At 43.7% G+C, this 17,076-nt stretch overlaps 1 protein-coding gene across 2 annotated transcripts in view; it reads right to left on the reverse strand.

Moving 5' to 3' along the window:
• Positions 1 to 17,076, reverse strand: part of LOC126412117 (3'-5' RNA helicase YTHDC2-like) — a 345,826-nt gene that overhangs the window by 166,367 nt on the left and 162,383 nt on the right. For both annotated transcript variants that reach the window (XM_050081554.1, XM_050081552.1), the window contains exon 14: positions 9,769 to 9,957. In XM_050081554.1, coding sequence (XP_049937511.1) covers positions 9,769 to 9,957 — 189 coding nt within the window. The remainder of the gene's footprint in view (positions 1 to 9,768; positions 9,958 to 17,076) is intronic.

Raw genomic sequence — 17,076 nt, forward strand, 5'->3', positions numbered from 1 at the left:
GTTTGATGTGGACGGACGTGTGAAGTTGGCCATTGGACAGGTGGAGGTCAACATCAAGGAAAGTGGCATGGGATTTGGAGTAGGACCAGGTGAATCTGATGGAACCAAAGGAGTTGAGGTTGGAGAGGAAATTCTGGAGTTCTTCTTCACTGTGAGTCCAGATCATGAAGATGTCATCAATAAATCTGTACCAAACTTTGGGTTGGCAGGCCTGGGTAACCAAGAAGGCTTCCTCTAAGCGACCCATGAATAGGTTGGCGTACGAAGGGGCCATCCTGGTACCCATGGCTGTTCCCTTTAATTGCTGGTATGTCTGGCCTTCAAAAGTGAAGAAGTTGTGGGTCAGGATGAAGCTGGCTAAGGTAATGAGGAAAGAGGTTTTAGGTAGGGTGGCAGGTGATCGGCGTGAAAGGAAGTGCTCCATTGCAGCGAGGCCCTGGACGTGCGGGATATTTGTGTATAAGGAAGTGGCATCAATGGTTACAAGGATGGTTTCTGGGGGTAACGGATTGGGTAAGGATTCCAGGCGTTCGAGAAAGTGGTTGGTGTCTTTGATGAAGGATGGGAGACTGCACGTAATGGGTTGAAGGTGTTGATCTACGTAGGCAGAGATACGTTCTGTGGGGGCTAGGTAACCAGCTACAATGGGACGGCCAGGATGATTGGGTTTGTGAATTTTAGGAAGAAGGTAGAAGGTAGGGGTGCGGGGTGTCGGTGGGGTCAGGAGGTTGATGGAGTCAGGTGAAAGGTTTTGTAGGGGGCCTAAGGTTCTGAGGATTCCCTGAAGCTCCGCCTGGACATCAGGAATGGGATTACCTTGGCAAACTTTGTATGTGGTGTTGTCTGAAAGCTGACGCAGTCCCTCAGCCACATACTCCCGACGATCAAGTACCACGGTCGTGGAACCCTTGTCCGCCGGAAGAATGATGATGGACCGGTCAGCCTTCAGATCACGGATAGCCTGGGCTTCAGCAGTGGTGATGTTGGGAGTAGGATTAAGGTTTTTTAAGAAGGATTGAGAGGCAAGGCTGGAAGTCAGAAATTCCTGGAAGGTTTGGAGAGGGTGATTTTGAGGAAGAGGAGGTGGGTCCCGCTGTGACGGAGGACGGAACTGTTCCAGGCAGGGTTCAATTTGGATGGTGTCTTGGGGAGTTGGATCATTAGGGGTAGGATTAGGATCATTTTTCTTCGTGGCAAAGTGATACTTCCAGCAGAAAGTACGAGTGTAGGACAGTAAATCTTTGACGAGGGCTGTTTGGTTGAATCTGGGAGTGGGGCTGAAGGTGAGGCCTTTGGATAGGACAGAGGTTTCAGATTGGGAGAGAGGTTTGGAGGAAAGGTTAACTACTGAGTTAGGGTGTTGTGGTGCCAGATTGTGTTGCTTGGAATTTTGAGGTTTTGGAGGGAGTGGAGCTGGAAGTGGGAGACTGAGTAGATGGGAGAGACTGGGTTTGTGTGCAATGAGAGGTGGTTGAGGTTTGCTGGAAAGGTTGTGAAGAGTGAGTGAGTTGCCTTTCCGGAGGTGGGAAACCAGGAGATTGGATAGTTTTTTTAGGTGAAGGGTGGCATGCTGCTCTAATTTGCGGTTGGCCTGGAGGAGGATGCTCTGAATAGCCGGTGTGGATGTGGGAGAGGAAAGATAGAGGACTTTTATTAAGGATAGGAGTTGACGGGTGTGTTCATTGGCTGAGTTGATGTGTAGGTGAAGGATTAGGTGGGTGAGGGCAATGGATTGTTCGGTTTGGAACTGGTATAGGGACTGATGGAAAGAAGGGTTGCAGCCAGAGATGGGAACTTTAAGTGTGAGGCCTTTGGGGGTTATGCCAAATGTCAGACAAGCCTGAGAAAATAAAATATGTGAGCGTAATCTGGCTAGGGTGAAGGCATGTTTGCGGAGGGAATGTAAATAAAACTTAATGGGGTCGTTGTGGGGGTGTTGTGAGGGTGACATGGTATTAGAAGGTGGAAAGTGTAACATGAGGTTGAAATGAAAATGAAAGATAAAAATATATGGGGAGAGATAAGGGTGAACTAGAAAATAACTGGAGATCTGGTATGAAAAAATGCGAAAAAGTGTTGGTTAAGTTGATCCTGTGGTGAACTTGGGTTAGTAGACAGCGATGTGCATGAAGGTTAGGTGGTTGTGTTGCCGCTAAAACACGTTAAAGGACAGAGAAATTCGGGAAAATTTCGAAAAAACGTGTAAATGTATTAAAAGGCGTGGTGTTGTGGTGAAAGATTACGAAAATGGGGCTAACAATTGTAAATAATGACGTTAAAACCGGTGGAGAGCGGCTAAAAATGATCAGTGATGTACGAAAAACGGAAGTGGAAATAAAGTAAAAGTTATTAGAACTAGCCGAAATGGTTGTTTAATACGTGAAGGCAGCTGTTATTGAACTAGAAACGGTTAGAGGTATTGTTGAAAGCGCAAAATAAAAATTTTTTGGTTATGGTTTGGAAGTGGGTTACGTATTATAGAGTATATATAGGCGGGATAAAATTGTATTACGGTAAAAAGGGAAGGTGAATAGAAAGTGAGACCACTGGTAAACGCAGAAAGAGAAAATAAGACGACAGGAAAGATTTCGAGATGCAACAGCGACAATAACAAACGTAATTGTTGGGTTCAAATTAATGATATGGTTACAATAGAGGGAAACATTCCACGTAGGAAATATATATCTAAAAACAAAGATGATGTGACTTACCAAATGAAAGTGCTGGCAGGTCGACAGACACACAAACATACACACAAAATTCTAGCTTTCGCAACCAACGGTTGCCTCGTCAGGAAAGAGGGAAGGAGAGGGAAAGATGAAAGGATTTGGGTTTTAAGGGAGAGGGTAAGGAGTCATTCCAATCCCGGGAGCGGAAAGACTTACCTTAGGGGGAAAAAGGACGGGTATACACTCGCACACACACACATATCCATCCACACATATACAGACACAAGCAGACATATTTAAAGACAAAGAGTTTGGGCAGAGATGTCAGTCGAGGCAGAAGTGCAGAGGCAAAGATGTTGTTGAATGACAGGTGAGGTATGAGTGGCGGCAACTTGAAATTAGCGGAGATTGAGGCCTGGTGGATAACGGGAAGAGAGGATATATTGAAGAGCAAGTTCCCATCTCCGGAGTTCGGATAGGTTGGTGTTAGTGGGAAGTATCCAGATAACCCGGACGGTGTAACACTGTGCCAAGATGTGCTGGCCGTGCACCAAGGCATGTTTAGCCACAGGGTGATCCTCATTACCAACAAACACTGTCTGCCTGTGTCCATTCATGCGAATGGACAGTTTGTTGCTGGTCATTCCCACATAGAATGCGTCACAGTGTAGGCAGGTCAGTTGGTAGATCACGTGGGTGCTTTCACACGTGGCTCTGCCTTTGATCGTGTACACCTTCCGGGTTACAGGACTGGAGTAGGTGGTGGTGGGAGGGTGCATGGGACAGGTTTTACACCGGGGGCGGTTACAAGGGTAGGAGCCAGAGGGTAGGGAAGGTGGTTTGGGGATTTCATAGGGATGAACTAAGAGGTTACGAAGGTTAGGTGGACGGCGGAAAGACACTCTTGGTGGAGTGGGGAGGATTTCATGAAGGATGGATCTCATTTCTGGGCAGGATTTTAGGAAGTCGTATCCCTGCTGGAGAGCCACATTCAGAATCTGATCCAGTCCCGGAAAGTATCCTGTCACAAGTGGGGCACTTTTGTGGTTCTTCTGTGGGAGGTTCTGGGTTTGAGAGGATGAGGAAGTTGCTCTGGTTATTTGCTTCTGTACCAGGTCGGGAGGGTAGTTGCGGGATGCGAAAGCTGTTGTCAGGTTGTTGGTGTAATGCTTCAGGGATTCCGGACTGGAGCAGATTCGTTTGCCACGAAGACCTAGGCTGTAGGGAAGGGACCGTTTGATGTGGAATGGGTGGCAGCTGTCGTAATGGAGGTACTGTTGCTTGTTGGTGGGTTTGATGTGGACGGACGTGTGAAGTTGGCCATTGGACAGGTGGAGGTCAACATCAAGGAAAGTGGCATGGGATTTGGAGTAGGACCAGGTGAATCTGATGGAACCAAAGGAGTTGAGGTTGGAGAGGAAATTCTGGAGTTCTTCTTCACTGTGAGTCCAGATCATGAAGATGTCATCAATAAATCTGTACCAAACTTTGGGTTGGCAGGCCTGGGTAACCAAGAAGGCTTCCTCTAAGCGACCCATGAATAGGTTGGCGTACGAAGGGGCCATCCTGGTACCCATGGCTGTTCCCTTTAATTGCTGGTATGTCTGGCCTTCAAAAGTGAAGAAGTTGTGGGTCAGGATGAAGCTGGCTAAGGTAATGAGGAAAGAGGTTTTAGGTAGGGTGGCAGGTGATCGGCGTGAAAGGAAGTGCTCCATTGCAGCGAGGCCCTGGACGTGCGGGATATTTGTGTATAAGGAAGTGGCATCAATGGTTACAAGGATGGTTTCTGGGGGTAACGGATTGGGTAAGGATTCCAGGCGTTCGAGAAAGTGGTTGGTGTCTTTGATGAAGGATGGGAGACTGCACGTAATGGGTTGAAGGTGTTGATCTACGTAGGCAGAGATACGTTCTGTGGGGGCTAGGTAACCAGCTACAATGGGACGGCCAGGATGATTGGGTTTGTGAATTTTAGGAAGAAGGTAGAAGGTAGGGGTGCGGGGTGTCGGTGGGGTCAGGAGGTTGATGGAGTCAGGTGAAAGGTTTTGTAGGGGGCCTAAGGTTCTGAGGATTCCCTGAAGCTCCGCCTGGACATCAGGAATGGGATTACCTTGGCAAACTTTGTATGTGGTGTTGTCTGAAAGCTGACGCAGTCCCTCAGCCACATACTCCCGACGATCAAGTACCACGGTCGTGGAACCCTTGTCCGCCGGAAGAATGATGATGGACCGGTCAGCCTTCAGATCACGGATAGCCTGGGCTTCAGCAGTGGTGATGTTGGGAGTAGGATTAAGGTTTTTTAAGAAGGATTGAGAGGCAAGGCTGGAAGTCAGAAATTCCTGGAAGGTTTGGAGAGGGTGATTTTGAGGAAGAGGAGGTGGGTCCCGCTGTGACGGAGGACGGAACTGTTCCAGGCAGGGTTCAATTTGGATGGTGTCTTGGGGAGTTGGATCATTAGGGGTAGGATTAGGATCATTTTTCTTCGTGGCAAAGTGATACTTCCAGCAGAAAGTACGAGTGTAGGACAGTAAATCTTTGACGAGGGCTGTTTGGTTGAATCTGGGAGTGGGGCTGAAGGTGAGGCCTTTGGATAGGACAGAGGTTTCAGATTGGGAGAGAGGTTTGGAGGAAAGGTTAACTACTGAGTTAGGGTGTTGTGGTGCCAGATTGTGTTGCTTGGAATTTTGAGGTTTTGGAGGGAGTGGAGCTGGAAGTGGGAGACTGAGTAGATGGGAGAGACTGGGTTTGTGTGCAATGAGAGGTGGTTGAGGTTTGCTGGAAAGGTTGTGAAGAGTGAGTGAGTTGCCTTTCCGGAGGTGGGAAACCAGGAGATTGGATAGTTTTTTTAGGTGAAGGGTGGCATGCTGCTCTAATTTGCGGTTGGCCTGGAGGAGGATGCTCTGAATAGCCGGTGTGGATGTGGGAGAGGAAAGATAGAGGACTTTTATTAAGGATAGGAGTTGACGGGTGTGTTCATTGGCTGAGTTGATGTGTAGGTGAAGGATTAGGTGGGTGAGGGCAATGGATTGTTCGGTTTGGAACTGGTATAGGGACTGATGGAAAGAAGGGTTGCAGCCAGAGATGGGAACTTTAAGTGTGAGGCCTTTGGGGGTTATGCCAAATGTCAGACAAGCCTGAGAAAATAAAATATGTGAGCGTAATCTGGCTAGGGTGAAGGCATGTTTGCGGAGGGAATGTAAATAAAACTTAATGGGGTCGTTGTGGGGGTGTTGTGAGGGTGACATGGTATTAGAAGGTGGAAAGTGTAACATGAGGTTGAAATGAAAATGAAAGATAAAAATATATGGGGAGAGATAAGGGTGAACTAGAAAATAACTGGAGATCTGGTATGAAAAAATGCGAAAAAGTGTTGGTTAAGTTGATCCTGTGGTGAACTTGGGTTAGTAGACAGCGATGTGCATGAAGGTTAGGTGGTTGTGTTGCCGCTAAAACACGTTAAAGGACGGAGAAATTCGGGAAAATTTCGAAAAAAACGTGTAAATGTATTAAAAGGCGTGGTGTTGTGGTGAAAGATTACGAAAATGGGCCTAACAATTGTAAATAATGACGTTAAAACCGGTGGAGAGCGGCTAAAAATGATCAGTGATGTACGAAAAACGGAAGTGGAAATAAAGTAAAAGTTATTAGAACTAGCCGAAATGGTTGTTTAATACGTGAAGGCAGCTGTTATTGAACTAGAAACGGTTAGCGGTATTGTTGAAAGCGCAAAATAAAAATTTTTTGGTTATGGTTTGGAAGTGGGTTACGTATTATAGAGTATATATAGGCGGGATAAAATTGTATTACGGTAAAAAGGGAAGGTGAATAGAAAGTGAGACCACTGGTAAACGCAGAAAGAGAAAATAAGACGACAGGAAAGATTTCGAGATGCAACAGCGACAATAACAAACGTAATTGTTGGGTTCAAATTAATGATATGGTTACAATAGAGGGAAACATTCCGCGTAGGAAATATATATCTAAAAACAAAGATGATGTGACTTACCAAATGAAAGTGCTGGCAGGTCGACAGACACACAAACATACACACAAAATTCTAGCTTTCGCAACCACACACACACACACACACACACACACACACACACACTCCTAGAAATTGGAATAAGGACACCGTGAATTCATTGTCCCAGGAAGGGGAAACTTTATTGACACATTCCTGGGGTCAGATACATCACATGATCACACTGACAGAACCACAGGCACATAGACACAGGCAACAGAGCATGCACAATGTCGGCACTAGTACAGTGTATATCCACCTTTCGCAGCAATGCAGGCTGCTACTCTCCCATGGAGACGATCGTAGAGATGCTGGATGTAGTCCTGTGGAACGGCTTGCCATGCCATTTCCACCTGGCGCCTCAGTTGGACCAGCGTTCGTGCTGGACGTGCAGACCGCGTGAGACGACGCTTCATCCAGTCCCAAACATGCTCAATGGGGGACAGATCCGGCGATCTTGCTGGCCAGGGTAGTTGACTTACACCTTCTAGAGCACGTTGGGTGGCACGGGATACATGCGGACGTGCATTGTCCTGTTGGAACAGCAAGTTCCCTTGCCGGTCTAGGAATGGTAGAACGATGGGTTCGATGACGGTTTGGATGTACCGTGCACTATTCAGTGTCCCCTCGACGATCACCAGTGGTGTACGGCCAGTGTAGGAGATCGCTCCCCACACCATGATGCCGGGTGTTGGCCCTGTGTGCCTCGGTCGTATGCAGTCCTGATTGTGGCGCTCACCTGCACGGCGCAAAACACGCATACGACCATCATTGGCACCAAGGCAGAAGCGACTCTCATCGCTGAAGACGACACGTCTCCATTCGTCCCTCCATTCACGCCTGTCGCGACACCACTGGATCCGGGCTGCACGATGTTGGGGCGTGAGCGGAAGACGGCCTAACGGTGTGCGGGACCGTAGCCCAGCTTCATGGAGACGGTTGCGAATGGTCCTCGCCGATACCCCAGGAGCAACAGTGTCCCTAATTTGCTGGGAAGTGGCGGTGTGGTCCCCTACGGCACTGCGTAGGATCCTATGGTCTTGGCGTGCATCCGTGCGTCGCTGCGGTCCGGTCCCAGGTCGACGGGCACGTGCACCTTCCGCCGACCACTGGCGACAACATTGATGTACTGTGGAGACCTCACGCCCCACGTGTTGAGCAATTCGGCGGTACGTCCACCCGGCCTCCCGCATGCCCACTATACGCCCTCGCTCAAAGTCCGTCAACTGCACATACGGTTCACGTCCACGCTGTCGCGGCATGCTACCAGTGTTAAAGACTGCGATGGAGCTCCGTATGCCACGGCAAACTGGCTGACACTGACGGCTGCGGTGCACAAATGCTGCGCAGCTAGCGCCATTCGACGGCCAACACCGCGGTTCCTGGTGTGTCCGCTGTGCCGTGCGTGTGATCATTGCTTGTACAGCCCTCTCGCAGTGTCCGGAGCAAGTATGGTGGGTCTGACACACCGGTGTCAATGTGTTCTTTTTTCCATTTCCAGGAGTGTGTGTGTCTATATATATATATATATATATAAACAAAGATGAGGTGACTTACCGAACAAAAGCGCTGGCAGGTCGATAGACACACAAACAAACACAAACATACACACAAAATTCAAGCTTTCGCAACAAACTGTTGCCTCATCAGGAAAGAGGGAAGGAGAGGGGAAGACGAAAGGAAGTGGGTTTTAAGGGAGAGGGTAAGGAGTCATTCCAATCCCGGGAGCGGAAAGACTTACCTTAGGGGGAAAAAAGGACAGGTATACACTCGCACACACGCCCATATCCATCCACACATACAGACACAAGCCAAATGGATATGTGCGTGTGTGCGAGTGTATACCTGTCCTTTTTTCCCCCTAAGGTAAGTCTTTCCGCTCCCGGGATTGGAATGACTCCTTACCCTCTCCCTTAAAACCCACTTCCTTTCGTCTTCCCCTCTCCTTCCCTATTTCCTGATGAGGCAACAGTTTGTTGCGAAAGCTTGAATTTTGTGTGTATGTTTGTGTGTCTATCGACCTGCCAGCGCTTTTGTTCGGTAAGTCACCTCATCTTTGTTTTTATATATAATTTTTCCCACGTGGAATGTTTCCTTCCATTATATATATATATATATATATATATATATATATATATATATATATATATATATATGAGGGAAACATTCCACGTAGGAAATATATATCTAAAAACAAAGATGATGTGACTTACCAAATGAAAATGCTGGCAGGTCGACAGACACACAAACAAACACAAACATACACACAAAATTCAAGCTTTCGCAACAAACTGTTGCCTCATCAGGAAAGAGGGAAGGAGAGGGAAAGATGAAAGGATGTGGGTTTTAAGGGAGAGGGTAAGGAGTCATTCCAATCCCGGGAGCGGAATGACTTACCTTAGGGGGAAAAAAGGACGGGTATACACTCGCGCACACACACACATATCCATCCACACATATACAGACACAAGCAGACATATATGTGGGTTGCGATAGCTTGTAATTTGTGTGTGTTTTGTCTCTATCAACATACCAACGCTTTGGTTTGGTAAGTTACAGCATCTTTGTTTTTAGATATATTTTTCCCACCTGGAATGTTTTCCTCTACATATATATGGAATTTCTGTACCCCATCTTTCTGTGCCCAGTGTGCCACACGTGAAAGTGTGCAAAAATTTTCTGAATGCATGCAAATCACAGAACTGAGGCAGGATGTGGGAACAAGCCTTGTATTTATCTAATCGAATGTGTGAAACTGCTTAGAAACCACATCCAAGCTGGCCGACACATCAGTCCTCACCGTTAATGCAATAGGTGTATTCGATCCACAGTCAGTGCTGTCCCACAAGCAGTGTGCTGCTAAGACATGTGGTTATCTAAACAGGTTATACTTTATATATAACCTGTGCCTGAATATTCAAAGTGATGTTTTCTTCATATTTAAAGACTAAATACTATTTTCATAAAACTTATGCACCAAGGAGAATGATTGACTTATAAAATTAGGTTCAATTTATTCTCAACCAATGTTAAGAAAACACATACAAAATATTAAGTATATTTACGATGGCTTCTACACACCTGCAATGGCATTCTTAGGATCTCTGGGGTTTGATAAGCTTGCAGTCTTTGATACCTCTCACTAGAAAAAAGATGGTAACACACTCCAGGCTGTGTTCGTCCAGCTCGACCAGCACGTTGTTTTGCACATGACTTTGATATCCACATAGGTCGCAATAAGCATACTCCGGAAAGTGCATCAAAAGATTTCTAAAAAACAAACATTCACAAATATTTCCTTTAGTTATATAAAAATATACCATAAATATGTGAATAACAAAACAGGAAATGTGATACTTACATTCAATCTCACTGACACTGTAAATGACAGAAATGAAAGAATATTATCCCTGCGCTTTACAGGAAATGAAGCAATATTAATGTACCAATTACAAAACCAGAAGAATGAATGAAACCTTAAGAAAAGGCACTGAACTGCATACTGAGAAATGAAGACTGTGACCAACTTGCAGAGAAACATGATATCAAAATTATGATACTCAAATACTTGAAAAACAAAAATTCAAACCTACATTAAAGCAAAACTGTGAGAACAAAGACCTATAAAACCCAAAAGAAAGGAAACTTAATTGTCTTACCCACTAGTATATATTATTACTCATCATGTAGTATAAGATCTTAAAGAAAGTTTAGAATGAAATTAAAGTTTAAAAAAGTAATTTAGAAAGTGACAAAAAATAAAAAGGATTGAGAATACTTGCATAACAGGGTGTCCCTAGAAGAGTCGTCAAGCACATTTTCTCTGATTTTTCCGCAAATATCTGCAACTTCACTTTTGCAACATGTAGCTAAGTCAACCCAAACAAATACTGCTCTTCATGTCTTTTGCGCAACACTCATTGTTAATGGAAAACATCAATTTATTTCTCCATTACGAACAAAATCATTTTTGAAGTGGTATTTTATGTGTCCATTCAATAGAATGGTTCCAAATTAGTCTAGTGTGATATTTATTTTATAAATATGTATTAACAAGGATAGTAAAAGATGAAGAACTAGTACTCCAGCAAAAACTCAGCAGCACTGCTGTGTGGTGCAGTCAGCATAAGCCACAGTGGTGCTGTCTCCTTGCTGGAGTGTTGATTATTCTCAATATTTTACTGTCCTTTTTAATACATATCAATAAAACAAATGTCACACTAGACTAATTTAGGATCACTCTATCAAACAGGCACGTGAAACTCAGCTTTAAAAATGATTTTGCTTATAACAGGGAAAATCCGGCACTTTTCATTGCAAAAATGAAATCGCAATCTGCCGAAGCATCATAGAAAATATACCTGAAGAGTCTTAGGAGGGACACTCAGTATATGCGAGATAGTAAAGAGAAATATGAGAGTCAGCAAAAAGAGGATACAGGGAAAATCTGCAATGAAAGATAAAAATAATAGCATATACTGCTGCTTAAGAATGGTTGGTGTCCTCTTTTGTTTTTGTTTCCAACCTGATGCTTCCATTATTGTAAGAAAATACATTTATGAATATAATAGAGGGAAACATTCCACATGGCAAAAATGTATCTAAAAACAAAGATTCTCTAACTTACCAAACGAAAGCATTGGTACGCTGATAGAGACAATAACAAACACAAACACACAAACAAATTTCAAGCTTTCGCAACCCACGGTTGCTTCATCAGGAAAGAGGGAAGGAGAGGGAAAGACGAAAGGATGTGGGCTTCAAGGGAGAGGGTAAGGAGTCATTCCAATCCCGGGAGGGGAAAGACTTACCTTGGGGGGCAAAGAGACAGGTATACACTTGAACACACACACACACACACACACACACACACACACACACATATATCCATCCACACATATACAGACACAAGGAAACATATGTAAAGGCAAAGAGTTTGGGCAGAGATGTCAGTCGAGGCGGAAGTAGAGGCAAAGATGTTACTGAATGACAGGTGAGGTATGAGTGGCGGCAACTTGAAATTAGCGGAGGTTAAGGCCTGGTGGGTAACGGGAAGAGAGGATATATTGAAGGGCAAGTTCCCATCTCCGGAGTTCTTATAGGTTGGTGTCAGTGGGAAGTATCTAGATAACCCAGACCGCGTAACACTGTGCCAAGATGTGCTGGCCGTGCACCAAGGCATGTTTAGCCACAGGGTGATCCTCATTACCAACAAACACTGTCTGCCTGTGTCCGTTCATGCGAATAGACAGTTTGTTGCTGGTCATTCCCACATACAAAGCTTCACTACCCTCCCGACCTGGTACAGAAGCAAATAACCAGAGCCACTTCCTCATCCCCCCAAACCCAGAACCTCCCACAGAAGAACCCCAAAAGTGCCCCACTTGTAACAGGATACTTTCCAGGACTGGATCAGACTCTGAATGTGGCTCTCCAGCAGGGATACAACTTCCTCAAATCCTGCCCCGAAATGAGATCCATCCATCATGAAATTCTCCCCACTCCACCAAGAGTGTCTTTCTGCCGTCCACCTAACCTTCGTAACCTCTTAGTTCATCCCTATGAAATCCCCAAACCACCTTCCCTACCCTCTGGCTCCTACCCTTGTAACCGCCCCCGGTGTAAAACCTGTCCTAGGCACCCTCTGACCACCACCTACTCCAGTCCTGTAACCCGGAAGGTGTACACGATCAAAGGCAGAGCCACGTGTGAAAGCACCCATGTGATTTACCAACTGACCTGCCTACACTGTGAAGCCTTCTATGTGGGAATGACCAACAACAAACTGCCCATTCGCATGAACGGACACAGGCAGACAGTGTTTGTTGGTAATGAGGATCACCCTGTGGCCAAACATGCATTGGTGCACATCTTAGCACAGTGTTACACCGTCCGGGTTATCTGGGTACTTCCCACTGACACCAACCTATCAGAACTCCGGAGATGGGAACTTGCCCTTCAATATATCCTCTCTTCCTGTTACCCACCAGGCCTCAACCTCCGCTAATTTCAAGTTGCCGCCGCTCATACCTCACCTGTCATTCAATAACATCTTTGCCTCTGTACTTCTGCCTCTTTGCCTTTACATATGTCTGCTTGTGTCTGTATATGTACCGATGGATATTGGATATTTGTGTGTGTGCGAGTGTATACCTGTCCCCCCCCCCCCCCCCCCCCCCAAGGTAAGTCTTTCCGCTCCCAGGATTGGAATGACTCCTTACCCTCTCCCTTAAAACCTACATCCTTTTGTCTTTCCCTCTCCTTCCCTCTTTCCTGATGAAGCAACCGGGGGTTGTGAAAGCTTGAAATTTGTGTGTGTGTTCGTTTTTGTTATCGTCTCTATCAACGTACCAATGCTTTCGTTTGGTAAGTTACAGAATCTTTGTTTTTAGATATAAAATACATTTATGAAGAGACAAATGTAAAACAGGTTGTGGCTGAAGTGGACATAGTAAATGAACATTCTACAATACATTGAGAAACACGATTGGTTGTGTTCGATTATCTTACATGCAACTGGTCAAGAACGAGCAACTCGGCAAGGAACAGACTGGACAAATATTGGGAGGGAGTGAGGGAGAAGGTGAAGCATCTGAAACACCCTGTTGTTTATTGAGGTGAAATGTGGATTCATACACATTACACTGTTATTTATTTACTGTGTGGCTAGTATAATATTACATGAGAAAAACTTTTTTCCTTGACAATACATACACACATATTCAACACACATAAAAATTAATAATTATAAGTTAATGACCTTTACAATATTTACAAAGCACAGGTCACAGTCGTACATCCAACTGCTGAATATATTCAACTGATGTCTTTGTTGCCACCAGGAACTCCTCTAGATTGTCAGGGAGGAATGATCATTTTGGGCATACACATATGATACGCTGAAAAGTTTGTCATTCTGCACCACAATCACATCTGGGTATTGTTGTTATTGTCCATTTACACACTAAGGTGGCACATCCACTATTTGTTCTTATTTCATTATTAAATATTTTCAGTATGAAATTGTGCACCAAGTGTTGTCAAACAAAAGTGTAGGTCATTGTTTGATTGTTGTACTCTGGAGGCTTTGGTGTATAGATACATAGCAAGTGACACTGCCCTACCTGTAAAAACACTGAAGTGTTTGCTGAGCTGTGGCACCATTGAATTAGTAGACTGTTCTGTATGGCACCACTGGCTCAGGTGTAGTATCAACTATTTTCTGGTGTGTACCTGACCCTCAGAGTTTTACTCGGTTGGCTCTTTGGTCATCAATATAAGCCGCAGTATTGTACTAAGACACTAGTTGTCATTTGAAAATTTGTTCCACTCCTATATTTCCTTTCCTTTCTGGTTTGTGCTCGATCATTAATATTCTAATGAATCAGCTCCTGATCATAAATACAGCTGGAACAATTGTACTAAGGCACAGGATGCCATTAAACAAAGAGGGACCTTGTGGTTAAGTTTAGATGTTAACCTATTCTATTCTTTGATTGTAATTACATATGTCAGTCACTAGTTATAATCTGAACAACCTGTTGTTCTAAGCTGTTCGTTGCTGTGTTTGAAAGACCGGGTCATTACTGGTGTATTTTAGCTGGATCTTGTGGTTCTGCTGAGTGAGTTCTCCTGTAATAAGTGTTAACAAGTAATGTTTTAAGATGTTCCTTCAGTGCAGTCTTAATAACTAACAATCAGTTTAACTTTGAAAATATTAACAGCCAACTGTCACCAGGGCTTTAGTCAAAATAAGATTGTGAGAAGGGACGGGTGTGGATCCAGTCACACTTCAGTTGCAGATTGAAATTAAGAAGCTGGCTGCTTTGAAGTAAGCCTTATCATTGTCATATTGTTTCCTAATCTGTTTAACCTTTAAGTAGAGGTGTGCATCTCAACCCTGAAGCTTTCGACATACAACTTTCAAATTAAAAGTTGTGTCATCTGTTTTGAGTAACTGAATCACTCTTGTAATCAATGGTGCTTACATAGTTTTCATGTGTTGCAGAAGGGCATTTAATAAGAGAGACTGTGTCCATCGTAGTATACAATGCTGTCTGATCCAATAATGGGCAGGATGCAGGGTCGGCCGTCTTGTAATCATTGTCATATTGATTCCTGTTCTGATTTCTTTTGTAAAAGTTTATTCATCTTAAGGTTTAAGTAAAAAAAATTGCAAATTTGTTCATTTTGTAAAAAGAAGAAAGTTATGGTTAGATATTGTTAAATAAACAGGTTGTAAACAAAAGTTATATTGGTGGTTTTCCTTAATTCCAGTAAGTACCACATATCATTTGCTGTAGCTACCTACCCTACATTGTTCTCAAGAGTCAGGTAATAACTGCACAAATTTACCTTTGGGCATGTTACTAACAACAATCAGAAAAAATCAATGTATGCATTATTTCAGCATCTACTGTACACACTCACACTACAGTTACAATTGTCAAGTTTATTACTGTTCCAATGCAGCTTACTCTGACATTATATTTAACCCTCGGGGTGGGGTGGGGGGAGGTACTTTATGCCCACCTTCTGAAAATATTATAATCTAGTCACAAACTTTATAATTTGAAACTTTGATAAAAATTATTTATCGTTATTACTGATTTATTATACCAGATTCCACAATCATTTTTAATTTCTCAGTAAAACGTAGCTAAAAAATTTAAGTTCTAGTAGCAAATGTGACTTTTAGCAAACAAATATCATTTCTATGTTTTCAAAATCACAATTATTCTTACACACCTATACATCTTTAAAAAGTGTGTTCTAAATAAAACTCAATGACAATTACCAAAATCTGTATTTTTTTAAGAATTTTTTGTGGTGGCCATAAAGTACTACTCATCTCTGTATACATATTACGGATAATGCATTGGGATTGCCGAGATTGTGCTAAAAGACATTTTCAGGTTCTGAACCATACTTACATCAGTAGCTATTTAAAAAAGAACACTGTTAGTAAAAGTTAACAACAATTTTTTTTCTTTCCCGGTGGGCAGAAAGTAACCCCCCACCCCCTTGGTAGTACGCATTATGGAAAACACTTTGGTATTGCTTGGGTCAATCAGTCCCTGACTGGAAGGAATTTCAGAGCAGCTTAGAATAAGGACATAAACCACAACCCAGAAAGCTGTCTTTTATAACAACTTCCAAACACCGTTTTGTACATATCCTTCCAGCACCGTCCAATGGCTTTGACTACACAGCCCATGACCAATTAAGTGAATAACATATCTTTATAAAAAGTTCCCGACAACAAGAGTCAAAAGAAGGCAATTTGATACGCATTTTAGATTTCAGCAATGTCTTCAATACAACTGTCTCAATTTAGTAGCCTTAGTTTCCCTCCAGGTGCAGTAGAATAGTTTAGCTTGTACTTGTAATTTTTGTATTTGATGTTCCATCAACAATGGATAAGGTCTTGAACTGTCATAATGGTGATAGGTAAACCCTATGTCATAATGGTGATAGGTAAACCCTCGGCAGTTTGGTATTACACCTGACATTTTTCTCAATTGTATGCCAATGATACATCACAAAAACTCTGTCCCACTAGTGACCTATAGTTACACTTAAGTTCAAAACCAATTCCATTGAGGATGGCCAGTGAGAAGGTGAATGCCAATTACAGTGGATGGACTCAGAATATTGAGTTAAACATCACTCCGTCCAAATATCTAATTTCTTTAGTCCTAAATGGGACTAAAATCTCCCTCAGATAAAAAAGTCAATGATACATCATCATCATCATTTAAGACTGATTATGCCTTTCAGCGTTCAGTCTAGAGCAGAGCCCCCTTATAAAATTCCTCCATGATACCCTATTCAGTGCTAACATTGGTGTCTCTTCTGATGTTAAACCTGTTACTTCAAAATCATTCTTAACTGAATCCAGGTACCTTCTCCTTGGTCTGCCCCGACTCCTCCTACCCTCTACTGCTGAACCCATGAGTCTCTTGGGTAACCTTGCTTCTCCCATGCGTGTAACATGACCCCACCATCTAAGCCTGTTTGCCCTGACTGCTACATCTATAGAGTTCATTCCCAGTTTTTCTTTGATTTCCTCATTGTGGACACCCTCCTGCCATTGTTCCCATCTACTAGTACCTGCAATCATCCTAGCTACTTTCATATCCGTAACCTCAACCTTGTTGATAAGGTAACCTGAATCCACCCAGCTTTCGTTCCCATACAACAAAGTTGGTCGAAAGATTGAACGGTGCACAGATAACTTAAGTCTTCGTACTGACTTCCTTCTTGCAGAAGAGACTAGATCGTAGCTGAGCACTCACTGCATTAGTTTTGCTACACCTCGCTTCCAGTTCTTTCACTATGTTGCCATCCTGTGAGAATATGCATCCCAAGTACTTGAAACTGTCCACC

The sequence above is a fragment of the Schistocerca serialis genome, chromosome 7 (genome assembly GCF_023864345.2).
Source record: "Schistocerca serialis cubense isolate TAMUIC-IGC-003099 chromosome 7, iqSchSeri2.2, whole genome shotgun sequence".
In the NCBI taxonomy this organism is placed as follows: Eukaryota; Metazoa; Arthropoda; class Insecta; order Orthoptera; family Acrididae; genus Schistocerca; species Schistocerca serialis.